This window comes from Meleagris gallopavo, chromosome 1, assembly GCF_905368555.1.
Source record: "Meleagris gallopavo chromosome 1, MGAL_WU_HG_1.1, whole genome shotgun sequence".
In the NCBI taxonomy this organism is placed as follows: domain Eukaryota; kingdom Metazoa; phylum Chordata; class Aves; order Galliformes; family Phasianidae; genus Meleagris; species Meleagris gallopavo.
In genome coordinates, this window is record NC_139404.1 from 33254044 (window position 1) to 33281183 (window position 27140).

The following is a 27140-nucleotide window of genomic DNA, read 5'->3' on the forward strand; positions in this document are numbered from 1 at the left end:
ATTCATGATCCTTGAGGTCCTTTCCAAGGATCATTTCATCTATGGAACAAGGCTAGCAGCACACAATTCTGTGATTCTGTGATTCTGTGATTCTGTAAGTAATTACCAAAATTACTCATATGCTTCTTTAATTCTGAAATACCACATTTTAAAAATTCTTTTAATCAAGCTGCTCTTCCATCCTACTGAGAAAGTTCTCTAGTACGTAAGTCCAAGCAGAATTACCATCTATTTACATTCTTATACAGGGAAACTTACCCTCATAAATCACAGAATCACAGAGCGGCTGAGGTTGGCAGTGCCCCCTGGGTCCATCTGCTCCAACCCCTGCCCAGCAGGGTCACCAGAGCAGGGTGCCCAGGGCCACGTCAAGGCAACTTCTGAAGATCCCCAAGGAGGAGACGCCACAGCCTCTGGGCAGCATGTGCCACTGCTCCATCACCTGCACAGTGAACAAAGTGCTTCACTATGCATAATTCTAGATTTTTCAGCTTTATCTCCACCTCTGTGTTTTTCTGCCAGCGTTTGTTCCTGTGTTGGCACTAACAGGATTTTCTGGTTAGGTCAGCCAGGATGAGCCAGCAAAATAATTGTGTGCTGCTAGCCTTGTTCCATGGATGAAAAACTCAGCTGATAATTAAAGCTTGCTATAAGACTCACTGATAGTTTTTAGACATGTTTTAACAAATAAATTAATGTTTTAACAACAAGAAAGGAACTTTCATGATTTGGATGTGTAATGAAGAGTAAAGATGGCATTCTGTAGAATGCTTTACCGTAGACATTGTGATATCTTCTGTCATCTGAGTCGAGAGAATGGGCGCCGTGCCTTTGCACAGACTTGCTTTCATTCTACTTTGGTCACTCCATGTCTCAGGGGTCCTTGTCCTCTTTTTCCTGTCCAGAAACAAAATCTGCTGAAGTACAAAAACAGATTTTAAGTATGAGAGTGAGTTTAGTACTGCTGTATATGGTTGTTTTCAGAAAGCAGTATTTGGTACAATTTTTATCTGTGAAAGCATAACTAGATTTCTAATCTAGTTAGTCCTTTGTTTTCCAGCCTCTCTTCGGATGGATGGTTTGGCTATGGATTATTGCCCACAGCTAAGATACCCCTTTCTGCATCATTAAAGATGGAAAAAAAATCTAGGATAATGCTCAGTAACTATTTTTGATTAAATTACTTACCAACGGTTAAAATAATATCTTAGATGTAGTTCAGAGTATACTACAAGGGCTGCAGCGAGAGTAATGCCTCCTATTTTGTTATGTTGGCCCACAACATCAGAGGTGGGTGCTGGTGGGTACTGCAGTAGAGCCTTCCCACCAGTGTCCATTACATGTTGCTGTGTGACAGATGGCAGCAGAGGGGCACTCTGACACAATGGAGTCTGGCATGAAAGTGCATAGGAAGCAACAGTAAGTCATTGAATTCCTCTATGCAGAAGAAATGGCACCCACTGATATTCATTGACGTTTGCTGAATGCTTCTGGAGACCAAGCACAAGCAGTGGATGTGAGCACAGTGAGGCAGTAGGTGGTGCGTTTCTGCAGTGACGACAGTGACAGTGGGGCACCTCTGCTGCTGCAGGTTTTTACAAGCACTGCATGCAGGCTCTTGTTCATGGCTGGTGAAAATGAGTAACTGATGTTGGTGAATGAGTTGAAAATTGGTGTTTTGTAGCTGAGAATCTTTTCTATCAAATAGTGCTACCGTGCTCTTTGTTGTAGTTTTAATTTAGTGTTCTCCAGCATTTATTTCTTTGAAATGCATTTGAATTTTTTTCCTTAAACATCCTCATAGAATTTGTATTGACAAATCTTGTGATTAGAAATCTTCCAGTACACAATGAGCAGTCATGAAGGAGAACTGAAATACAAAGGAATTAGAAAAATGGGTCAGAGAGAGCCTAGATAAAACTATGGAAAACCTGTGGTCAATGAAGACACAACTGACAAATGGCTTCTATTTTCCCTATCTTATAGCAGAAGGATTAAAGTGATGGGTGACAAATTGAAAGTAGGTAAAAGGAAATTTCTTTACTTTTTTTCTTTTTTCTAATTCAGAATGTAATTAAATTGTAGAGCTCATTACCAGGGGATGCTGCTGAGGTCAAGAATGTAACCAGATTTAAAGAGGATCTGGAAGAATAAGAATATTCAATCATATGACAATTGAAGCTGTAAGAAAAGCTTTGAAAGAGATGTAAATCATCTTGCTTCAGTGTTTAAGTTAATTTTTACCAATTACAGATTAGTTTGACATAATTTCTGGCTCAGACCCCACAATTGTTTTCTGTAGTTTCTTTGGAAGCAACAGATGCCTACCCCTAGCAGAGGCAGCCTTATGATACGCACTGATTTAAATCCTTACAATCTTTTTCAGTTCTGTACAGAAAAAATGCAGATTTCAGACCTATTCAGGAAAAAAAATCCCATAATATCCTGTGATAATGAACATGAGAAGATGAAAAACACAATGCTTCCCATCATTTTTTTAGATAAAGTAGTCTGACACAGAAGATTTTGGTGGCCATTTCTTTCCAAAACCAACAGACTCATGAAAATCTTTATTCTCAGCTGTTGGATAGTGATGATTCTCTAATTTTTGAGCTACTGTCCTGCTAGGTATATAAGAAAGCTCTTTCAGAGGGCAGAAAGAGAGACCTTCTTGACAAAATCTTGAACTGATTTCCCATAGTCGGAAGTTGATTTTTACCCTTCACTATTGGTTGGGTTTTTTTTTGCATGATTTTTCTGCTGTAGTGTTTTAGCCTTTTAGTTCTTCTTTAATGTTAGTAGAGCTAGACTTTTTTTTCCACATTTAAAAGCTCATTATGGAGTAGTGTGTAGAAGATAATGGCTTGCTGTATGCAAGCAGTGGATATTTTAATGGATATAGTAACTTCTTTTTTGGATCCTGTTGTACATGTTACAGGGGTGGCTACTGCTGATGGTGCTGGCATGTTGCCTGGCATTGGTTGTCATGGCCAGTGCATGCTGGTGTCAGGGCAAGCTCACTGCCTGATGCAGTCTGTATCACACTTACCCAGTGTGAGTGATCTGTCTGAAATTTTGGAGCTAATTGAGCAGTGCCTTCTCAAACAAAACCTCACAGAGGATGAAGGTGAGGTCCTAGAGATGTAGAAGCTGGGACTCCTCTGGTCAGCCATGGGTTGTGCATTTATCAGCATGCTCTGCCTGTGTCTGCTGGGAGTGGCTGAGACTGGGCAGCTTTGAGCCTTGCAGTGGCTGCTCCCAGCCTCCCTGGTGGATGCCTGCAGCTGACCTTTGAGCTGTACATCTTCTGTCCTGTGCTTTTTGTAAGAAGGTTCACTCCTATGAGCCTGTAGTTCATCAAGACTCCTCTTAGGATCAGCTGCTCTGTGCTTGGGGACAATTCTTCATGGTCTGGTGGATTCGTGAGGCCAAGTCGGGGCTTAGGGTGCTTGCAGAGTTTGAAGGGAAAATGTCTGTCTCCGGGCTGATGGAGAGCATTTTGTCCCAGTGTGGATTGTGAACGGGGGATGGGAACATTTGGGATCTGCAGCTCCGAAGCATTCGTTCTCAAGTAGGTGGACAAGATGTTTGCCCACAGGTGAGTATAATTTGAAGAGTTAATTAACTGTATCTGGGAGAGGGGGTAGAAAGACACTGTCTCAGTGGACACCTATGTGGTTTCAAATCAGTTATACTGAAAACTAATCACAGAATCACAGGGTTGGAAGGGACCTCAAGGATCATGATACCATTTGCCTTCTGAGCCACAAGGGCACACTGCTGGCTCATGTTACGTTTTTCATCTATCAAGACCCCCAGGTCCTTCTCCACAGGGCTGCTCTCAAGGACCACTCCTTCCAGTCTGTATGGATGCCTGGGATTCCTCCAGCCCAATTGCAAAACTCTGCACTTTGCTGTGTTAAACCTCATCAAGTTCACCCGGGCCCACCTTTCTAGCTTCTCGAGGTCCCTCTGAATGGCATCCCTTCCTTCTACTGTGTCAAATGGACAGCAGACAAGGTGAACTTCTGTAGCATGAATCCAGTAACAAAAGGCTGTATCTCCTTGGGACCTACTAGAGTGGGCGATCAAAACTTTGGAACCAGTTTGTCTGGACTGCTGTGTTTGTTTCCTAAATGCCTACTTCAAGGCTACTACTTCCATAGGGCTATGGATGAGTATGGCATTGTAGCAGGTTGGAAGCAGTTGGAATACATTAGCCTTTTACAGTTGGATCATACAAACAGGTTTTCTGTCAGTGTTAGGACTGGATGCAATTCTTTCAGTTTCTATTTGTTCATCTGCTTCGGACATTTCAGCTTATTAGATTTGAAGATTCCCGATCATCATTTAATAGTCTGTGTTCATTTAAATTCATATAACTATACACAGATTATTAATGGAAATATGCCATTTAAAAATCACTTGTGTTGTGAAAACATGGTTTTAGTTTCTGGTCCTCTTTTCAAAAACATGTACGTACTTTTGCTACCTCTTTTTATGTGTGTAATTTTTCTTGTACAAATTGCATAAAAGTGCACTTATCTGGGTCTAGAGGAAACTGTTCCAAGCTCTATTTTGTACAAAATACCTAATGCATATTACCACAGTGAAAAAGAGAATGGATGCCAGATGTTGGTGGTTGCAGGTCATCGGATACTTTAGAGATGGCTGAAAAAGGCTGTGGAAGAAACACATCATGCTGAGTGATGGGTCAGTGAAACTTAATTCATTGTTGATAAATACGTACAAAAAATATGAGGAAAACACTGTGACTGCATATACAGAACAGTGGCTTTTAGTATTCATCACTTGCAAAACTTAGTTGACACTTGGCTGAATGTGCCCAGGTGGCCAAGAAGGCCAATGGCATCCTGGCTTGTATCAGAAAGCAGGAGCAGGGAAGTGAGCATCCCTCTGTACTCAGCACTGGTGAGGCCGCACCTCAAGTATTGTGTTCAGTTTTGGGCCCCTCGCTACAAGAAAGACATTGAGGCCCTGGAGTGTGTCCAAAGAAGGGCAATGAAGCTGCAAAGGGCCTGGAGCACAAATCTTATGAGGAGCAGCTGAGGGATTGTTCAGTCTGGAGGAGGCTCAGGGGAGACCTTTTTGCTCTCTACAGTTACCTGGAGGGAGGTTGTGTTGAGCTGGGAGTTGGCCTCTTCTCCTGTATATCTAGCAATAGGACAAGAGGAAATGGCCTCAAGTTGTGGCAGGGGAGTTTCAGGTCAGATGTTAGGAAATACTTCTTCTCTAAGAGAGTGGTCAGGCACTGCAACAGGTTGCCCAGGGAGGTGGGCATAAGAAGTCATTACCCTACCATGAACTGGCAACACAAGAGGCTTAGGACAAACTACTTTTTCACATATGTGCACACAGATGTAATTCAATTGGAGAGCTGACTAACAGAATGTTTGAGAGACTAAAGTGTAAGTGCATTCAAGGAAGGATTAGATAAATTCATGGAGGAAAGAGCCACAAAGGGATATTAAATAAACAGATGCAGATGCAGCCGTTGGCTCATTTAAGTTGCAGAGTGCCAGAGGAAAGGAGGTCATAAAGGGGAAATATCATTTGTCATGCGTGCTCCCTCTGCACCTGCTCACAGGCTCTTCCCAGGACAGGATAGTGGTCTGGGTGGCTCCTTGGTCTAATCCAGCTGTACTTGTGTTTTTCAACTGAAATACCAATACAAGCTGCAAAATAGGACAGCCTCTTTCACTGTTGTTGATTTCTGGGTTTTCCACCATCCTTTAAATAGTTGTTCAGTTTGCCTCATATTTGTAAGTCTATATTTTTCCAGGCAAGACCCATTCTGCTAGGCTTCAGATAATAATGGTACGTTTTTGTCAGTAATGGTCACCAGTCACAGCACATACCAATCACATGGCTTTTACTAATTGCATCACACATTGTTTTATCCCAATTATCAGATAATTAGATGAAGTGAGTTTGACATCCCACTAAATTCTCTTTTGCTTAGCTCTGCCAGTTTTAAACGGAACAAGAGAAACCTCTTTCCATAACTCTTATTTCTCTTCCAAAGAAAGGTCCTGATTGGTACCCTTACTAAAAGCTTCGTAAGTCTGTTACGAATGCAAGGTAAAAAAAAATAAATAATCTGTTCAGAGACTGAACTTCATCTCACAGGGCTAACCTCTGTGTGGATCAGGACTACTGATGTGAATATCTGCAACACATGAGAGAAGTTAAGGTCGCTAGGAACTGCTGTTACAATCTCTGCCTGGTGTAGGATTTGAGATACTTTGGAAGATTCAGTTTTACTTTCTGCTTTTTTACTGCCACATTTCTTTCCTTTGCCAATGTCAAACAATAGCAGTAGGAAGATGTCACTGCTCTTTGCTGCTTCTTTTTTGCTGCCCTGGTAGCTTGTAGGAAGACAACCAGAAGAGAAGAGGATGCCATTAAGCTCAGCACCTCCCCAAAATACGTGTCTCAAGATCGATTATCAAGGTGGAAATGATGTTTCATAACAACTAAAATAAAAGCTGTGAGTTGGTCATTTATGCAGAAGAACATTAATAAATTAGTAGTGTGGAGTTCATTTTTTTAAAGAGAGAATGTAACACTATAGCCCGATACCTCAGCATCCAGAAGCATGCTTGGAGCTGGGCTGAGCTCAGTGTTAAGAAGGGACCACTACAGAATGCTCTGTGCAGCATTCTGCACAACTGAACAAGCACAAACATTGTTCAGTTGAGCTTTCTGTAGTTTGATGGGTTTGATTTCTCTTTTTCCCAATTTCACATTGTACCAACTGAACCAAATAAAGGGAGTTAAATAAGTTGGATCTGGCTGTGAGCTCACAGCTCCTCAGCAGGGTGGTTAGCTACACATAAGCCATACTTTTCATACTGACACGTATTTTTTGTCAAGTTTCTGCTAAAGAAAAGGAAAGCCGAAAGAAAATGATAATTTGTGAATTAGCTTTATACTGTGTGTTTTGGGTGTTCAGCAATAGAGGGCACTAGAGTAAATGCTTTGTTTTCACATTGAGAACTGAGAGCTGCCATGTTTAAAATTTTTTGGATGTTGAAGGTTTTTTTCTCCCCATTATTTTTGTCTTTTAATGTTGGAAGGAGACCAGCAATCACAGCAAATAGAAGTTCAAAAACACCAGCATGACTGGTAGTGGGACTGCATAAATACTTCGGACCAATTTTTTACCTTTTCAAAACAAAAATTCTTCAGCTACTTCTTCCCATCACATTCTCATTTCAGAAACTCTCAACGAATGTAAAATCTCATGATTTTTGGCATGTGTTTTGAGAGAGATGCAAGAGGAAATGTGGCTGTTGGGAGCTGGAGTGCCTCATCTGCCCATTTATCCAGGCCCCACTGAGTCAGGGACTTCAACGTAGCCTTTGGTTTGCTGGGTTTGGGGAGTTCCATGCACAAGCTTATGGATAAGTATGAACTTATTCACCCTGCCTGGGGAGGTTGGAACTAGATGTTCTTTGGGGTTCCTTTCAACCCAAGCCTTTCTGTGATTCTGCGGTTCTATTCAAAGATGCTGTAGGCTGGTTTTAAACCATTGGTGAAACGTGTTGAAGCAGTGGGCTGGATTGGCAGCTGGGCTCCAAATGCAGATGTGTCAGAGGAACAGGGCTGCAGCTCCTGTTCTGCCAAGGCTCCTCTCCAGCTGCCCAGCCTGGGGAGGGTAGGGAAGGGCAAGGAGGAGAAGGTCCATAATGCTCTCCAGAACTATGGAAGCTCCGTTGCCATTTTCTTTCATAAATGTGTGTACAATAGGCATACGTTTCTTTGCAGCATGTGCCAGCAGTACAAAAGCACCCTCTGAAGTCTGTCAGGGAAGACTAGACAAGGTGGTATATCAAGATATCTGCTGAGTTTTGTCCATAATCTCTTGTTTGAAGTTACTATGCAGAGAAATTTGGTCTCCCTACCCCTATCTGCCTTGGCAGAGTCAGAAATATAAGCTCTGCCAGCTGCAGCAAGCGGTGACCTCCAAGATCTGCTGGTGTGAGTAGGAGCACATTGTGTTCCCTTCTTGTTTGCTGCAAGGCATGGGTATGACAATGTGAAGTGTGCTCTTTGCATTGGTTAACAGGTTGAGACCTCATCAGGTCTTGCAGTTTTTATGTGTGGAGTTTCGAACAACAGTAGGCATCACTGTGCTACAGGGTGTTTTAAAAAGCTGCTAAACATTAAGGTTTTTGGATAATGTCCATAGAAGGGGACCTCAGAAAACCAGCCAGGAGAGGAGCAGGTTATGTGGTTGAAAACCCTCAGTGCCCACATCATCTTTTGGTGCTTAGTTCTCAGAGCTTACTGCAGGAGTGTTCCGAGCACATGGATGTGTTTCTCAAGGCAAGCAGCTGGGACCATTCCAGCAGAAGGCTGAAACAAGAGGAGCAAGCTTAAAGCTGCAGTGTGGAAGTTAAAGCCAGATTTCAAGTTGGCTGTGATGCTAAAATAGATCAGAGAGATTCTGAGTAGTAAATATAATCTAAGCTTGTATTTTCTTGTTTTGTATTTTTCTTTTAAAGTTCTTCCACTATTCAGAATTTATGTTTTAAGCCTTCCTTGATTGAATGAAGTGAATGTATTCCGTTCTGTGTGGTCTGGCAAGCATTAGGAGTTCTGTTGCTGCTGAAGTGGTGGCTACAAATAGGACTGCACACAGAGCGTTATCTGCTCAAAGCAGGCGCAGGAGTTCTGAGGAGCACAGCTCTGTTTGTAGGCTGATAATATGGAATCCCAGCTTTGAGCAAGAGCTTCCTACGGCAAATCTTAGCAGGAGACTTTTGGCAAGCACTGGGAAAAGAGGGAGGACCCAAGACTGAGATAGCCATGTTGAGAAAAATACAAATAGTCTTTGCATACACGTTAAATTGACAATTCTTTAATAGCTCTGGAATAAAGAATAAGAATTTATATTCCAACGTCGCTCAGGGCTCAATGCTCAAAGACATTTAAGCATTGAAGAGCCACTGTAGAGTTCAGTATCTCAAGATAGGCATTAACCCTACCTCACACATAGTTTTTACGTGCATGAAGGCGTGCAGTCCTCCCTCAGAGGTCAGAGGCTTTCTCTGTGGCTGCTGCCAGCGCTCTTACCTGGTAGCTGTGACCACCTAAGGATGCTTCATCCACGCAGACCTCCCCCATCCCAGTTCCGCAATGTGCAGCTAGATGGCAATGTCTGCTGCCAGTCCTTGGGCGAGCTGCCCTGCCATGGCAGTCCTGCTCTGCCTGCCCCAAGTTCCAGGCGGCCGTACCCACACAACTCCTCTGTCTGGTGCTGACCACTCAAAGCAAAAGCACAAGCCAGGTTGAGATAAAATCACATACACACACAAAAAAAGACATTTAAAGCTTCAAAACAGGCCACGCAGTTGTTTATAGAGGTACTCGTGGCAGAAACTGAAGAAACTCTGGCTTAGCTTGTTTAGTTCAAAACAACAGTCCCTCCTTCCTGTTTTGCTGTTGAGAGGCTGAATTAATTTACTACCAGATTACTTACTACTTGGTGCATGTGATCAGGGATGTGCTCTGGGTGTTCCCAGATCTCAGGGCCATTGAACAAATCCAGGTTGATGGATGTTGTTGGCTTCCATGGCTCATCTGTTCCTCCCTGGAGTTTTCAACCTGGAGTTTTCGTGTCTTCTCCCCAAAAGGCTTATGACTCCTGCTCCACAGATGTAATGTCCTTGAGATGTGGCAAAGCCAGGTTGGTTACTGCCTGCCCAGGTGGCAAACAGTTGTCTGAAAATTCTGATTTTTTTTTCCTTTTTTTTTTCCTTTTTTTTTTTTTTTTCCTTTTTTTTTTCCCCCACAGTAGCCAAGCTCTAGCTTGGTGAAGCTTCACAGACAAAAAGCAGGTGAGTTTTTAGGACTATTTTATTAGAGTTAAAGCACCTTTCTTCTGCTGAGGTCCAAATATATGCAAATACATGACCGAGCAGGCCTGGGCTGTAGGTGGTCTGGGTACCATGGGTAGCTGCAAAGAGGGCTGGTGGTTGCAGGAGTTTGTCCTGTTCCTAGGCAGAGTTCCTGACCCTGGATGGGGCTGTAACAGGTCCAGGTGGGGCTGCAGGCCTGACAGATGCACTTTTAATCAGTGTATATGTAAATGTTTGGGGTTGCACAATGCTAGAACATTCACAGCCACAAGGAAGTGACAACTGTTAGCAAAATTAATGTGAACGTTTCAAAAGAATCTCCACAGTGCCCATTTTGACTCACTGAGAGTACAGGATAGGAACCAAACTTCAAGTATCTCCGAATAATTTCCTGTTTTGAAGAGGAGCCTTGAAATGCTGATTTACTGCTCAGGATCCAGACTTACTTCTGTGATCTAAAGAAAGATGTAAATCAAATGATGGTATCAGATACAAATTTGCAGGAATGCCATTATTTTCAAATATTCATTAAAACATTGGAAATAACTTTGGTGTCATACAGACACATGTAATTATTTCTCTTCATAGAAGCCAGTTAAACCAAGCATGTTTTAAGGAATCGTGTCTGTATTGGATTTATGACATAACTTACTCCTATTTACCGATATATCCCATGTCATCAAGAATTATGCTGGTATAGTCAGTAACTCATTTTAGTTTTTCAGTATGACTTAATTTCTTCAGAATGATCCTGTTCGTTAAGTCAGTATTCAACATAAGGAGTAGTGTGTCAGACGATGAACTCTCACAGGCTGGTATTGACACAGCTTCTTCAAAGTTACAAACAGATCCTGGTTTTACTCTTCAGCTACCTATCTGCAATCACATTCCTTTGATTTTTAGCTTCAGTTTTAGAATTTTACAACAAGTAACATTTTAGAGATTTAACTAGTAAAATGTGTGAATATATTAGAAGTACCCATGAATGAGTGCGTGAGAGGCTCTTGTTTGTTTGTTTTTATTCTTTGCCAGTGGAAGATTGTAATCCAGATGGTTTTTGCCAGCTGTGTGAAAGTAAAAGATGTGAATTCTAGAAAAGCTGGAAAAAGAATTATATAAATGGCTTAAATTTTGAATCTTGAAGTTTTATCACCAGCACTTTGAAATTGCTGTGTTGTTTGGATTTGTGCTTGCCTCCTACTATTGCCAAGTGGTCTGTGACAGTGGTATGAAGCAGGAATTGGATGAGAGAGAACGTCTGCTTTCCAGCAGCACTGTTTGTCTGCTTGAAGGAGAAGGCCCATCTGGATACGTCTTCTGGTCTTTATCAGCCTCCCCAGTGCCATTCCAGCAACAAGATGGTTCCACTGTCTTCCTAGAGATTCTTGTAGTAGCAGGCCTCTTGGAGCACTGCCCTAGGGAGTTAGTCAAGCCAGTTTTATGGTCTATCAGTGCCTGGGAAAATTGCTGTCTATAGGATGTGCATAGGGCCTGGTGGCCGGTGGCCACGGCTGTGGCGCATGTATCTGTTGAAAGCAGTCTGCAGAAAAACTGTAGATTAGAAGAACTTACGTGGAAAAGTAGTAATTGTGGATGGATACCCTTTTAGAGGAGTTAAGACTGTGGGGCTTTTCTGTACTGCAGTGTGATCTGAGACTTGCCTAGCTCCACAACTGGGGAACGTGCATGGAGATCACTTGGGAAAAAGCATGGCTGTAAGGAGGTCAGAAATTCCGTGTCTCATCTGTGATGATTGTGATGCCTTAAAAATCACCCATATATCATTTATTGGGAAAATGGTTAAAATGAACTTCATTCTAGTCTCAGACTGATGGTGAGTGACAATAATAAATAAAGAAATAATTAGGAATAAAGAGAATTGCAGATGTATGAACGGAGTTAAAACAGATCTGTGCCACCAGAAAGCTGGGGGGCATTCAACACTTTCAAAGGGCAATTGTCCAAATAGGTTTCTCATTCCACTGTAGGATCTAGAGAAACTTATATGGTGCATTTGGCACCTATATGCAATTATATGGTGTTTTCGCATCTAATTAGAATGTAGACTTTTGAGCATCAGCAAAAAGAACACAATGTATATAAAGTCCAAACCAAAGCGTGAGATGCGGATGTCAAAGTATTGTAGAAATATAATGAATTCTATCTTGCAGAAGAAATACTGATCTTTCTTCTCCTTCCTTATGTGACCTGCTGGCTGCACATGGATTAAGAAGTAAAGCTGTAAGCACCTTATGTAGTTTGAATATTTTTCCAAGAAGCTTTACAAGCATAATTTCTGTGGGGCAGTCACAGTAGTAATCTTTCCTCTGATAGCTGGGAACAAAGCCATAGGCTATCAATTAAAGATTATTTTACTGTCTAATTTCCCATCACATGCAGTAGCAGAACCAAGCTGTACACCCTCCTCAAGCTTTCTAGTAAAGACTTCTTCAATTTATTGCGGCTGATAAGTAATACAAACCTAAACATAAGTTCAGCTTTGAACTTTTGATGTGTCACTCTGGCATGGCATACATTTGCATACCCATTTGCAAGTTAAATTTGTCTGGGCCCCTGTCATAGAACTTGTGTGCACATGCACAGTTCCTGGGCAAGGAAGAAGACCGTAGCAGGAGGGAGAGGGTTTGTTGCTGAGCCTCTGCGCTTGACCCAGTGGCACTCAGTTACTTGGGCTCATGCTGGAGCAGCCGTTGAGCTGCCTGCCTGCCCCACTGCTTGCTTCCTGCTGTGCAGCCTGGCACAGCCACTCATGCAAACAAGTTATCAGGCAAAATCAAGTGTCAGATGAAGAGAACCCAAACATCAGGTAGGGACCAATCACATAAAATGGATGCATTGAAGTCTTACAGTTCACCTTTATGAAGGCAGGATATAAGCAGTCTTCATTTTGTGTAATTTTAAAATTTGCTAAGTTATTTTTTTCTATGAAAGTATTTATTACTATGCAGTAATAAATGATGTGTTCTCTTATGACTCAGTAGTTGCCAATGCAATTTAAAAATATTTGTATGTTTAATAAATACACGGTTTGCATTTATAAAGGATGCAGGATAATTACACATGTTCAATATGCAGCGATACGTCACTTTAATAAATAACTTAAGCATACAGGACAGCCTGAGCATTAGTAAAATAAACCTGCTAGGTTTTCTACATGTCTGTGGCTGCTTTTCTCAGCTGTACACAGTTAAAACTCCTGTACACTTCAGTTCAAAGGACTGCATTCGTTTCAGGCAGTGTCAGAAAGCAACACCTGATTCCAATTGCTTTCTGAACAGAAATAATATGGCAACCCAAAATCTGGTGATCAAAACAGTATTTTCAGAATAGAAGCTGATTTTTGAACTCATGGTAATTTTGAGAATACTCCAATGAAGGATTACCAAAAAAGAAGGATATTATTCTTAACTTGATGCTACCGGACCTTTGTGAAATGTTGTATGCCACGAATGCAGTAAAATAATGTGTTTAAAGCTAAGATAAATAGTAAAAAAGGCTGTAAATATTACCATGGTAGGAAAAAAAATGTATTTTTTCTTGTCTCGCTCACTGAACTTATAGTAGTATATTAAAATTAAAATCTAGTTTGTGATCAAGAGTTTCAGAGAAGCTTTCACATTTTTTGCAATTATGCCTATAACAGCCAGCAGGAAATTATGGGCTTGTCTTACAAATGACATTACGGACTCACAAATTAAAATGAATATAAATGACAAACAAAATAGCATTGAGAGATAATGTTTCTTAACTTAATTAGTAATCCTGGTTTTGAACACTGTTTAGCTAGGAGATTTTTTCCTAATATTATTTGTGAAAATGAGCCTTCAGAATAGGTGCATGCTCAGTATATTTGTTTGCATGACCGCAGAAAGCTGTTGGATTAACGAGGCCTGGTTTCATACAGATTTGTGCCCTGTTCCCTGGCCAAGAAGAGGCACTTAGGAGCTGGTTGTCCGGTGTCTGACACATGCATGGTGGCTGAGCTTTGCCTGCCTTGCCCCAAGCTTGGATATTAGTTTGATCTCTCTTCTTTAACCTGGTGATGATTTTCAAGAAATTTGTATACCCATAATGGTCTTTTAGACCATCTGTGTTTGAAATTGGTCAACTTAAGGATAGAGCCTTTTCTCAGTATTTTGAGTAATGCTCCAACAGGATCCTTCTTGCCCTGTAATTAGCTATAAGCCATTTGCTGATGCCCTAAGAGTGTGACTCTTATGTTAAAGATCCAGTCATCCATAACCAAGAAGAGCAGCATTGCAGGAAACTCTGCTGACTTGCCCTATAACGCTGCTGCTGAGTATTGATTGTAACTGGGAACCTAGAATGATTTATCCTTCAAGAGCTGTGATGGGAATCTACTAAAAAAAAATGTGGGAAACAGATTTTTGAAAGGCTGACAAGGGAACAACAACAAAAAAAGAATCCCACCCAGAATTCATCTTTTTCTATAAACAAGAATGGTATAAAGCTTTGCAAAAAAAAAAAAAAAAAAGTATTTGCATGAGTACTTTATTTTGGGAAAATCAAAGCATTTCCTTCAAGTCATTCTTGGAAATGGCTGAATTGTTTTAACCAAAATGTCCTAAACCAAACAGCATGATATTCCCCAGCATGGAAACTTAAAGGACAAGTGGTTCCTCTGTGGCAAAATTATAAACAATTTAAGACAGAGTCTAAAAATAGAGAGTGACATTCAGTGCTAGACAAAGGTGGTATAACGAGCTCTGCCCAACTTATAATAACAGTAGATGCAACAAGGCTTCAGAACCAAATTCCAGTAAAGTGATTCATCTCTTTGTGATGCTGAAGCAGAATGAATCGACTGCTTTCTTGGTAGAGATGGGGCCATTTGTCTCCGTTTGGAATTTGTATTTCTAGTGTCCATCCCGGTTGATTTTGGTAGCCAGCAAGTGACATTTTTAAACTGTTCCTGAAGGCAGCTTTCTGATTTAGCAGGTTAACTGTGGCTTCAGATAAACTCCTCACTTGGTTTTCAATATTCCTGTGTGCATTTTCAAGAGCATCTCGTTTAAAATGCATAAAGCTATGTAATAGTGGTTGTATAGTGGTTGTACTTATGTAGAAACTTGTATCTGAAAATCAGAAATGTTGTGTCTTTTCCGAGAGCAGACCCTCATGTGCTTGCATTACGATAGCTAATAAATAGTGAATTGCACAGATTTCTTGCAGTAATGCATGAGAGCAGCCCTGTTCCACATAGAGACATGCATTACTGGGACCACGTCGGGGCTGTCTCCTTTGCTCCAGTGATTTTCCATCTTCATGATACGTACCTGTTTTTACGGGGAGGTTCAGACGAGGCAGTGCACCATTTCCTGGAGGCCACACAGTAAATCAGGATGTGCCTCGCTCTGGGCTTCAGCCTGCAGCAACTTCATTTCTAAACACTTCTGTTTTTCTTCTTTTTGTCTGCGTGCGTGTTGCAGATTGCAAATACACATGCCATGCTCACTGCCGAGATCTGGTGCACCTGGGCTGCCGGCGGAATGGGAAATTAATGGACTGCCTGACTGCACATGGCACCTTGCATGGATCTGACGGCGATGGTCAGGTAATAGGTCTCGTGTTTGTGTAATTACTGCTGTCTCTTGTCAGCTCTGTAATGAAACGTGGTCTGCCTGCTTCACCTGGCTGCTTGGGAATGATGTCACACTTAAGCATGGCCAGCAGCATTATGGTTTTGCAGTGTGACTGCTGCCAGCTGGGTCACCACTCCTCCAATCAGTTCTCAGCTAAGCTTGCTGAGAATCATCTCACAAAATGGTATTTCTCCTGTAGGTTTGGCTGCCCCAGGTGGGTGGCTGGAGCAGAGCAGGCGTGTGTGCTGGGGTGAGAACCTGCAGCCTGGGCTGCCTGTTAGGCCATCAGCTGTGCCGTGGAGCACCTGGCAGTGGGATGGGTGACCCAGGTGCTATATGCTGCTGAATGGAGTGCTGTGGGACTGCTGAATGGAGCTAAGGGCTTGGCCGTTTGTGACCACTAAATGATGCTTCTGGTTTTGACTGGATTTGGTGTAGTTTTATCATGCCTCTCTGCCAGAATTTCACATTTCCTGAAATTCCCCAGTAGCTTCAGTTTGTTGTGTCGTACTCCCCTCACTTAGACCACCACATTGCTTCTCACCTTGTATTTCACCCTCAATGTCAGCTCCTTCTCCCTGCCCCTCCTTCCTCAGTGGACGCATCAAAGCAGCACGTGACTGCAGGGAGGTAGGGATCCTCCATGAAGGAGGTTCGCACAGTGATGGAGAACCATACAGACCTTTAGTACTCTGGTAGAAGTTGCATTGTGCTAATTAGCTCTTGCCTTTATCCATTTCCAGATAATTTACCTTTTATCACCCATAAAAGTCCACCTACACTTAATCAGGTATTAAGCCATTGGACTTTCACGCAAACTAGTTGAAACTTCTGAGTTTCTGAGTTGAAACTTCTTAAATGTCTCCATGCCCTTGCTAAGCTTGCCAAGCATGCAGCAGACCAGCACAGAACTTTATCTGGGAAAAAGGCTAAGTCTGTTTTCTTTGCAAAATCATTCTGGCATTCTATGGATGGAGTCTAGTCTATAGGGTTTTAATTAGACGTGGAGAATGCTTTGGAAGCGAGTCTTCCAGTTGTCCTCACTTAACCTTGTTTCGGTTTGTATCAGCAGGCAGTCTTAGCGTACACAAACTCAGTTCATTTTCAGGTTGAAGTTAAACTGCTGAAGTCTCTGTGAAGGGGCACTTTGTGAAGGGGCTCCAGTCAATGATGGCCATTCAGCCCACAGGAACAAGACTGAGATTATCCTAAATAAAAGCATTGAAGTCTTTACACTGATGACTCTAGGTTCTCAGCACTGTACCAAATTGCTTTGCTTTGCAGAGTTGCTCCTATTGCACCACAGGATTTGTTAACGTAGGTGTAAGATGTTTGTCACAGAACAGTCTTCGGTGAGAAGCACGCAGATAAGTGCTCCAGTGAAGCCTGCTTTTGCTTTATCTGCATTATGACTTTGAAAATCACGTGGTATGCAAAACCAGTTGATTTTGCATCACGCTATGTTAGCAAAATGCATATCTGCAAAGAGCATGCATGTATTTGGGGATATCTCAGCCATACAGTGAGGTGAGTGTCCACTGAAAACGTGATGGAATTACAAAGAACTGCTGGAACTCTGATATTTATGGAGAGGAATGCCTTACTAACAACCTGTGTAATCTTGCCAGGGACTGGTCAGATAGGTTCACACTCTGGAATATGGACAGACTGCTTGAGTTTGCTAATAAGCCCTTGGAGCTCAAAAACCTGAAGATTGCTGTCCTTTCTATATGAGGATGTATGTATACACATGTATATTTCATTATAAAAAGGTCTAGAAAATTTAATTACGTAGCTTTTTGGAGAGATCAGTAAAGCCGTGTGGTTAAATACTTGTAAATGAAGCTCACAATTTCACAGATACTGCAATTACCCAATGAGAGAAATACATGGCTCAGGTGAAAAGGGGATGGTGTCTAGCTAATTCTCTGGCCTTAAATGGTTCCCTCTCTAAGACATTCCCTATAGAGATTAAAGCAGAAAAGATGGATTATTACCCTCTGTGGTCTCACAGCAGCATCTTTGGGAAAAGCAGTGAAAGAGCTGCCCGTGTCCTCCAGGAGCAAGCAGAGGGGCTGGTCATGGGTGAGGAGAAAAGGGAGAGTGGAAAATGGAAAACTCTGGGTCTCTGTGGGCACCAAGGCTGCCACTAAATGTAACTGGAGCTGAAAGTAGTTTCTGTTCTTTCTGCTCAGAGAGGTGAGACTCTTTGACATCTCTTTAAAAAAAAAATATGCCGTTTGGGAAGAAAAGAGACAGTACAAAGAAAATATCACTGTGCAGATGTGTTCAGCTCTTGATTAATAACGAAGGCTACCATTGAGTTACTGATTGCTCTCCCATACTCACTGTTGATAGTGTTTTGTTTGCTGTACAGCGTGCATGTTTTTTATGGCTTGTATATTTAAGATCTCTATTAAACCTGATTATGCTTGGTAATAGTTGAAAGGAAAAGAGGAAGACTAAATGTTTTGGCAGGCAGAGCATAGTTTCATTTTTGGCAGTGACTGGGATTGATTTCAAACCTGGAGCTGATTTCAGTTCCAGTTGTGTGCATTGCTCAGGCTGCTTTTAAAGAAATCCATTTCACATAAATAAAAGCCATGTATATAGGCTAGGAGTTGGTCCCAAACTTTCAAAGCAAAAAAATTTAAGAGATATCCACAGCAGTTCTTTGCAGCCTTCCTTCACAGTGTGAATATTGCTAGTGTGACTTTGTGCAGTGCTGACTTAAATGATAATGTATATATATATATAAAACATAAATGGCAACATTTTAAGAAGTCTAATTTATTATATCAGATATTTGGACTTCTTTAATAGTCTCTAGAGTAGGTATCATGAGAATGCAGCAGTTATCCTCTGGAGCATTTATCAACCAGGGGTTCCAGAACAGGCTGCATAAACTCTTGGGTCAAGGATAACTAAGACAGTTGTTAAATACTTCAATTAGGACAAAGGCAACAGATGCATTTAAGCAGAGAGAATTTTTTTTTAAGTTAAAAGAGGGTCTTGGACCTTAAAGTTGTATTTTGTTTGTTTATTTGTTTGTTTGTTTTTTAAGTCTCTATGGAATATGATGGTATAATGGAAATGCCCCATTTTTGCAGACGTTGTTGATGACAGTTTTAATACTGCACACAGAAGGCATTAAAACCCAGCGAGTTTTCCTTCTCCCACCATCAGCATTCTCCAGCAGAGGGCAGGGAGCAGAGAACAGCACAGCCCCTCTGCCCACAGCTGCTCCCAGCCCCGGGCTCTGCCTGCAGCTCTATCCTCCTCCTGCTGCCAGAACAGCTCTAACTACCCGCAGCTGCTTTCCTACCCATCTCCTGAAGAACTTATCTGAAAAACAAAACGCAGCAGAAAGCACGTTATTGTGTACAGACAAGTAATTCTCACCATCTCTTTCCAGCCTGTGGGTTGGAGGTTTTCCATTCCTTGCCAGAAAGGGATATCTTGCTGGAATTACCACGACTTCAGGTTTCTTGGAGATAACCGCCTCTTCCATGTGGTATTTTTATTTTGGCAGAATTTGAGACTTTTTTTGTGTAGTTGCCTGGGATTCCAGATGCCTGACAGCTCAGGGAGCTCTGCTTTACCTAGCTCTCCAGGGATTCAGAAAGCTTGGACATCTATGTACAATGCCAGCCCCATTTGGATTTACTTGAAGCCCAACAGTAAAGGTTGGATGGGGCACACAGTGAGTGGACAGACCTGTGTCATCATAGCACCAAGTGACATATTAAGGGAATTCAGATGTCTAAGAGGGCAGGATTCAGCCTGATGGCACTTTATGGAAATGTATAGCTCACAGAAGAAACATTTTTTTTCCCTCAAATTCCATTTAAAGTACTTAAATAATAATACACAGGTCTGATCTTTCAGACAGAGAGGTAGCAAGTTCTCTGTTCAGTGGACACACAGCTGAAATCCAGAGATCAATTCTTGGTTGTTTATTAATCAACTCCATTCAAACCACGGACTTTCTGGCTGTATAAAAAGAAGCAGACAAGGCTTTAAATTACAGGCAAAAACTGCTCTTAGACCAGAGGAATATTGCAAGTGAACATCTGATTTTTGCAGTTTTGTGTTGTTATATTTAAGACATTCGTATGAGCTCCTCAGGAAACGACACACACTGCTTCCCCAGTAATGCCACCTTCAGCTTGAAATATTGTCAGCCATTGTTATAAGATCAATGTTATTCCTTCAGCATGTATTTTAAATACACATTGTTCTTACCACAAACATCTTCCACAACCATTTCCAGTTTGTGCTGTCAATGTTGTGCCACATATATGATGTAAAATACTGACTGCATGTCTTTATTGCAGCAGTCTTCTTCCTTGTCCAAAGCTATTAATATCTTCACAGGACCTCAGCAGGCTCTGCAGAGCACAGATGATCACGTTACAAATTTAATAGAAGTAATATAGGCTTGCACGTCCCATGTGTTCGAGTGGTTTGCTGATATTCAATTCAAATAGCCTAAACTCGCTGGAGAAAAAGCTGCAGGAGAACCAATCTTGTGAGACATTGTTTTATGTGTTATGTAGACAATATAAAGTGACATAGACACACACCAGCACCAAGGGTAGCCAGGTTCTGCCTGAGCAAGCAGGGGGAGCTGGTAGCAGGTGAGGGTGCTGTGAGTTGTGCCAATGATGGCTTGCAGCAAGGAAATCTGAGCACGTACTCTTTATTATCTTTTGGGTAGTTATTCAACGTGCAGATCGGGCCAGTGATCACCAAGAGGATTGTTTTTTATGGGGCATGTGTAGGCAAGTGGGCTTTGGCTGCTTGCATTGAAATGTGCATGCTTGAAGAGAGGTATTTTGCTGTTGTCACAGAATCACAAAATGACTGAGGCAGGGAGGGACCTCCAGAGGGCCTTTGCTCCAACCGCTGCCCAGCAGAGCCACCAGAGCAGGGTGCCCAGGCCCACATCCAGGCAGCTTCTGAAGATCTCTGAGGAGGAGACCCCACAGCCTCTGGGCAGCCTGTGCCAGTGCTCTGTCACCAGCACAGTAAAGAAATGTTTCCTGAGGTTCAGAGGGAACCTCCTGTGCTTCAAGTTGTGCCCATTGCCCTTTGTCCTGGTACTGTGCACCGCTAACAAAAGCGTGGCTCCATCTTCTTTGCATGGAGACAGAGGCCAACAAGAATCTCATGGAGTGCAACAAGGAGAATAGCTAAGTTCTACACCTGGAGAGGAACAACCCGAGGCACCAGTACATGCTGAGGACACCCAAATGGAAAACAGCTCTGCAGGAAAGGACTTAATTGTCCTGGTGAATACCAACTTGGACTTAAGCCAGCAACATGCCCTTGCCTTTAAAAAGGTTAATGGCGATGTGGGCTGCATTAGGCGAGGTAGAGCTAGCAGGTCAAGAGAGGTGATCCTTCATCTCTATTCAGCAGTGATGAGGCTGTACTTGGAGTGCTTCATCTAGTTCTGGGCTCCCAGTATAAGAGAGACATGGATGTATTAGAGAGAGTCTGACAAAGGGCCACCACAATGATCCTTCTATGAAGAGAGGCTGAGAAAGCCTGGATTGTTCAGCCTGGAGAAGAGCTGACTCAAGTAGGGGTCTCATCAGTGAGTGTGATGGTATGTGTGAGGTGCCCATTTGCTTGGTGATAAAGCACTATCCATGATAGCGCCTTGTTCAACCGTCAGAACTTGAGGAATGACAGAAAATGAATGCTGGATGGGGAAGTTGTGAATGTGGGACCTGATGGCAGCTCCCGTAAGTCTCTGCCCCTCTGCAGAGGCCTACATTGATTTTTTCTTGAACATCCTTGTGAAATAGATGACAGACAGACAGCTAAACTTCTCCTGGAAGTCAACTGGTAGATAGGATGGCAGTCACTTTCACCCCTCCCTTCACAAGCTGCCTGATTATTTACTTCACATCCATAAAAATACATGGATATATATTCATATACCTCAACCAAAATAAAGTTATCAGTAGCACAGCAGCCATGTCAGGGCTGTCTTAATCTATTAATCCACAGGGGTGATAGTTTTCCAAACAGAGTTCAAAGAAATATTTCGTATCACACACATTTTATTGTGCTTATTCAGCAGGCTCATTTTATTTCACATTTGAGAGTTCAGGAAGGAAGCTGGGCTGGAATAATGATTGCAGACTGCTTAATTCACCCCATGTGGATCTGCCCTAAGCAAACAATACAATGGCAGCAAGGTTGATTAAAAGAAAAAGTCAAAACTGTTTGGATCTTGGCATAAATTGGTGTAAATATTTTTGAAGCTTCATTCTCTCTCTCTTTCTCTTTTTTAACAGTATCAGACTTCTTTTGTTGACTCATGGTGTTAGTGGCTGTTGGAAATTTACAGAGATTACTGCTGCCTTTTGACTCAGTGCGGGAAAGGCATGATGCAAAACCTTCCCTGGTGGGGAAGGAAGGTGGGGAGCGGTTTTTGATTATTTTCAGTGATAACATTGCTGGATAAAGGTATGAAAATATTTGTTCCCAGTCTTTGATCCAAGTGGTTTGCCAACCAGCAGCCCCACAGATAGCTGTCAGAAAAACAGGTAGAGAATAGAGCATATGTGGTTCTGATGCAGTCCTGTTTATCTTAGAAGAATGTAAAGCTTTGCTTCCCCAAGAGCAGGGAATCAAACAAAATAAGGTAGTGTTGTTCTGCACTGATCACGGCTTCCTCTTTGTGAGGACACTGCCTAAGAACTGCCCTTGGGGCTCTTCCTTGGTGGCTGACTCAGCCTTTCATCTGTCCAGAGTCCTTCTCCTCTTGTGTCCTTCTCACCAGACTGTGAGCAGGGGAGCCCACCTTCATAAGCTCAGTTTCTCTCCAACTTGGCATATGTTATCAGTGGTGGTTTCTGTCCTTCCAAGAATCATGTTGTACAGTGAAGCTCCATTCTCATCTGTGCTGTCTCACAGGAAATGTGGATAAGAACTTACATATTCCCTATTACCTCTGCAAATAATGAGTGTGAATGCATGAAAATTCAGTAATGTAGTAATGTTAGTACTTCAGTCTATTTACCGGGAAGGAGAAAACTGTGACCAGTTACTATGTCATTTAAAGGCAATGACAATGAAGTCATCATACTAAACTAGTGGGGAACAGTCCTTTTGTTCCTACCCAAACCATAAAGGAGTGGCTGGCTTTCCTGGAGTCAAAACATACTGGGTTCTTGACATAACTGTGGGGGACATCAAGCAGTAATCACTTTGTCCTGTCTCCTTCTCTGTTTTTATTAAAACTGTTCAACCTATTTAACCTAAGCCTCCAATCCTGCAGCATAGCTTTCAGTCTTGCACCTCTGGTTCCTGTGTCTACTGCAATGCAAAAGAAGCTGCCCAGATGTGAAAGACTGTTGTGTTTCTTCTAAACACAGAGCTAGAGCTACAAAATGCAGATTCCTACTAGCTTTTTAGATCCGATGTGTTCTAAAAAGAATACGCTGGTGATCAGCTATTTGGTTTTTTATTTCCTCAAATATTTATTTCACAAAAAACAACACTTTTGAAAATGAGATAAAGTCTTTATCATCACTTCATTCAAAATAAACATTTTATATTATGGCTGGGATATTCTGGATAAGATTTTGGTTCCAAGGGTCGCTTTGCGTTGATTGCCTTTCAGCTATGACCTTCAGATACCTTCAGATTTATGTTTCTTTTGTTTCTACTCTTGTTCTGGCTTGCCAAGAAAAGAAATTCACATACTACTTGGAAGAAAAAAGGAAGAAAAAGAGAGCTTTGACATACTTGGTGAATAAAGTGTATTGTCTCAGCAAACAGTTTGCAGGCAGTCTTCAGCTGGTCTGACACAGGACAGCCTACAAGACTGTTCATCTATGCATGTCCAGACTGGGGGTTGCAGCTGCTTCCATTTCCCTACCCATCTTGATTCAGATTTGGACCACCTTCACAGTCAGGAGTCAGTGGAGAGGTCAGCAAGCCGAAGTCATGAGGTGAGGAAGCTGCAAGGTAGACTGGTGTTGTTTTTCCTTGAAAGGGTACACATCCTGAATCTTCCAGTCACTCCCTTTCTCCATGACCAAGTTCTTAATCAGAAGGCCTCTGGGTGGGTTTTGGATCAGCACCTGGCCCAGGTGATGCTGCAGCCATACTACTTGCAAGGCAGAGGTGCCCTGAGAATATAAACCCAGCAGGTTGCCTGCCCTTTGTGGATATTCCAGCAACAGAAAAGGACAAAATTGTATCTACCCTTTACCTTTGTGATGAAAACTTTCATCGTCAGACCCCAAGAGGTCTTGAAGCGTGTATACACTACAACCAGTGCCATCAGCCAACGGAGAGCAGCAAATCCCTATTTAAAACATTTTGCCTGCTATGTGCTGCAGTCAGCTGGACAGCCGGATAAAATTATTTGCTTTGCCTAAATCGTGTCCTGTGCTTCTCCACCCCATTCTCTGCCACTGCTTACAAGTGCGTGTGTAACCATCGTCAGTCCCTTTTCAGGTTTTGTCTTTTCTGACTGCGTTTGTTTACAGCAAGATAAGTACAGTCATTGATTATTTTGCTTTACAATCCTGAATGAGAACAAAGCAGTGGTGATAGTTACCATGGGGCAGCAGGATGAGATCAGCATCCTGTCTAAGGCTGATCTCACTTAACTGACTTCAGGATAAAATTACACTGTCTTCATTTCCCTAAACTTTTGTATCACTGCAGCCTTATCAGACAATTTTACAACATTTTTCTTCAGGGAAGACTGGCCTGTGGTAAAGCTGACCACTGCTGCTACATCTCCCATTGCTCTTGAATTTATATTTAGAGGAATGTTGCTCCGAGTACACACTCTACATTTTCCGTTCGCACAGTTCTCTCCCTGCAACCTTCCTCTTGCCGTCATAACAAGTATTTTCCTTCAAATAACCTTGGAGAGATTTCTTTATCTGCATATATGACTAATCAGCAAGGTCTTATGATTATTATAAAGCAATTTGTTGGAGGTAGGAATTAGAGCATGAAACTGGGACTGAGGAAACCAGATTTGCAGTCCTTGCTCTACTAATGACTGATTAGATATGGCCTTCAGCAAGTCAATTTGGTCTCAATTTTCAGATGTGCTGATTTAATTTTTAGTCTCTCGCCTCCAGCTTTCTTTTCTTCCTTATTCCAAGAGGAGGGAGGTGCTCATGGTATGCAAACCTGGTATTTCGCTCTACCTCAAAAATATCTCAGTCTGGAGAGTCAGAAATAGAAAACGTTTTTGGAAATGGTGATGTTGTGATTAATGTTCCTTGCCTATCTCCTGCTCCTAATCACACAGAGAACTAACTTTTTGTTGCGAAATACTGTGGGCAAATAAATGCGGTTTGTGGCACGCCTGTGTGTCAGCAGTAAGCAGAGTTCTGTTCCGAGAGCTTGATTGTTTCTGAATTTGTTTCTGCTTTATCCATACTTCTGAAATCAAGTACTGTTGAAGTCATTCATCACGGCATATTCCTGAGTTTGTCCAAAAATCTGTAATCTGAGGAAGGAATGAAAGGATGAGTATATGATAAGCTGGAAGGTAACTCAGTACAAAAAAGGGAAAGGAGTATGATCTCTAGCAGCTGCATTTGTGAATTATGATCTTACTGAGTTCTTTATATTTTCTCCCACAATTAGCAGATAAACCTAGGGAGTGGAACAATTTCTTGAGCTGAACAAATACGAGAAATAAATTTTGGAAATGCCTAGAACCCCTATTTCCAGCTGTAACCAGGTATCTACTCTCTGTCCGAGAAGCGTTCCTAGCATTATTTGTTAGGTAGATCCTAACTTTGTGGCGGTTGGTCTGCACTTCTCTTTCCCTCTTCTGAAACAGGGTGGGCCTCCTCTTCCTCCTGCTGTTCATCGCAGCCTGCTCCAAACCCTGCACTCCAGCCTTCATGAATTCTGGCAGAAAGAGCTGCCTTGGGTGCTGGGACAGGAGAGTAGAGAGATCTTTGCCTGAGGAGAAAGTAAGAGAGAAACAGAAAAGCAAAAGGGATGCAGACAAAAGCAGCCTGGACTTTTCCCTCTTCTGCCCATCTCCTGTGACACAGACTGGATCTCCCAGGGCAACTCTGCTCTTGGGGGTGAGAATCATTGCATTGTAGGAGACAGCGAAAAGTGAGATGTGGGGTCCAACAGAGTTGACAAGAGCAGAGTTTAGCTACATCAGATTGAGTTTCAAAAATAGTTCATAAATATTTATGAGCTGTCCTTTTTCTTCTTTTTTTTTCATCAGCTCACACTTTTAAGGCTTCTGTAGACTGCGGTTGCCTGCTGGAGACTCAGCACTGCGGATCTGCCCTGCATCCTGAGCCAGACAGAGAGCTCAGCAAAGATGGGGCCTCTGAGGCAAGGGGAATGTGCCTGCCTTGATTCCACCCATCCCCAGGCCACCCTAACTAACATTAGTTGGCAATTGTCCCTAATAACGAGGGCTGAAGCAGCATTTCATAGATGAGTTCTTTAGATTGTGCTAAAGCAAAGTGCTTATGCACTTGGAGCAATATTTCCTGGTCATTCCACACTCTTCCTCACACTTTTCATTTCTTTTAAGTCACCTGTGGGTTTTGGCTGCAATTAAGAAGGAAAAATGTTCTGGCAGTTCTGCTGCAGTCAGATTTGGCAGCTTCGCCCGTTACTTCCAGTAATTATCTTCATGTCACAGCTACGCCCTCAGTGCCAGCTTTAGGGAAACCTTCCACCTTTTTGGTGTTTTAATGAGGAAATGGATTCTTTAGGAAGTTGCTTGTCTCCAAGAACAACCCTTTCTTTGTGAGCACTCTTGCTGCGGTCTTTTGGAAATATGCTGATGTGGAAGTCCTGTCTGTGGCCGACCTGCTGGCAGGATGCTGGGGGCAGCGGGCGCTGCGTTCCCTGCAGTGTCTGCAGGGCAGCTGCGGATGCTGTCAGCTGGCTGAGCCACAGCAGGCAAACTTCTGCCAGCAGCAATGTGTGGAGAGACAGGGCCTCCCAAAAAAGCAGATGCTGATGCAGATGTTAGGGTTGCAATGACAAGGACTGCTGCCCTGAGAGCAGCGTGGGGTCTGTGGCAGGAGACTGCTTCCAGGATGTGGACTTGAAATTCCTGGGGAAGGCTTTCAGTGCTGGAGTGCCTCTGCATTTCGAACCCTCACTGCCATAAGCCTCTTATAAAAGGTTTTTAAAAAGGTATAAAGGTTTTAAGGTTTTATAAAAGTTATAAAGGTTTTGCAGAGTTTTCCTGAGTTAATTTAAAAGCAGGTCTTTGAAACAGATACTTTTCAAGAAAACTCACTCCAAACAAGAAGAAGGTTGATGCAGCATGCACGCAGCAAAGAGTGTGTGCTCTCTAGTGTTATTTTGTCAGGGTGTTACATGTAAGTGATGTTTCTGACTTCTTTTGAAGTTTGTGAACAAACTGCTTGCTCACTGATCGCTTTCTGTCCTTGTGGTACAACCCATTCTTCAACTATCCCGTGACTTGCTAACTTGGCCACATCAAGCGAGGAGAGGAGCACCCTTAGTGTTAAGTTCCCTGTGCACTGGGGCTGTAGATCAATCCACAGCCCTGAGCTGCACAGGCACAGCCTCTGTGGCCTTGTGTTGCTTCTCTCTGGACCGGGCACTGCAGGCACCGAGCGCA

General features: G+C 42.4%; 1 protein-coding gene across 1 annotated transcript in view; it reads left to right on the plus strand.

Moving 5' to 3' along the window:
* LOC146545247 (ras association domain-containing protein 5-like) overlaps positions 1–20135 on the plus strand; it is a 32739-nt gene extending 12604 nt beyond the window's left edge. Inside the window, exons 2-3 of the mRNA XM_085220524.1 lie at positions 15359–15483; positions 16620–20135. Of these exons, the coding sequence (XP_085076650.1) occupies positions 15359–15483; positions 16620–16649 (155 nt within the window). The 3' untranslated portion in view covers positions 16650–20135. The remainder of the gene's footprint in view (positions 1–15358; positions 15484–16619) is intronic.
* The last annotated feature ends 7005 nt before the right edge of the window (positions 20136–27140 follow it).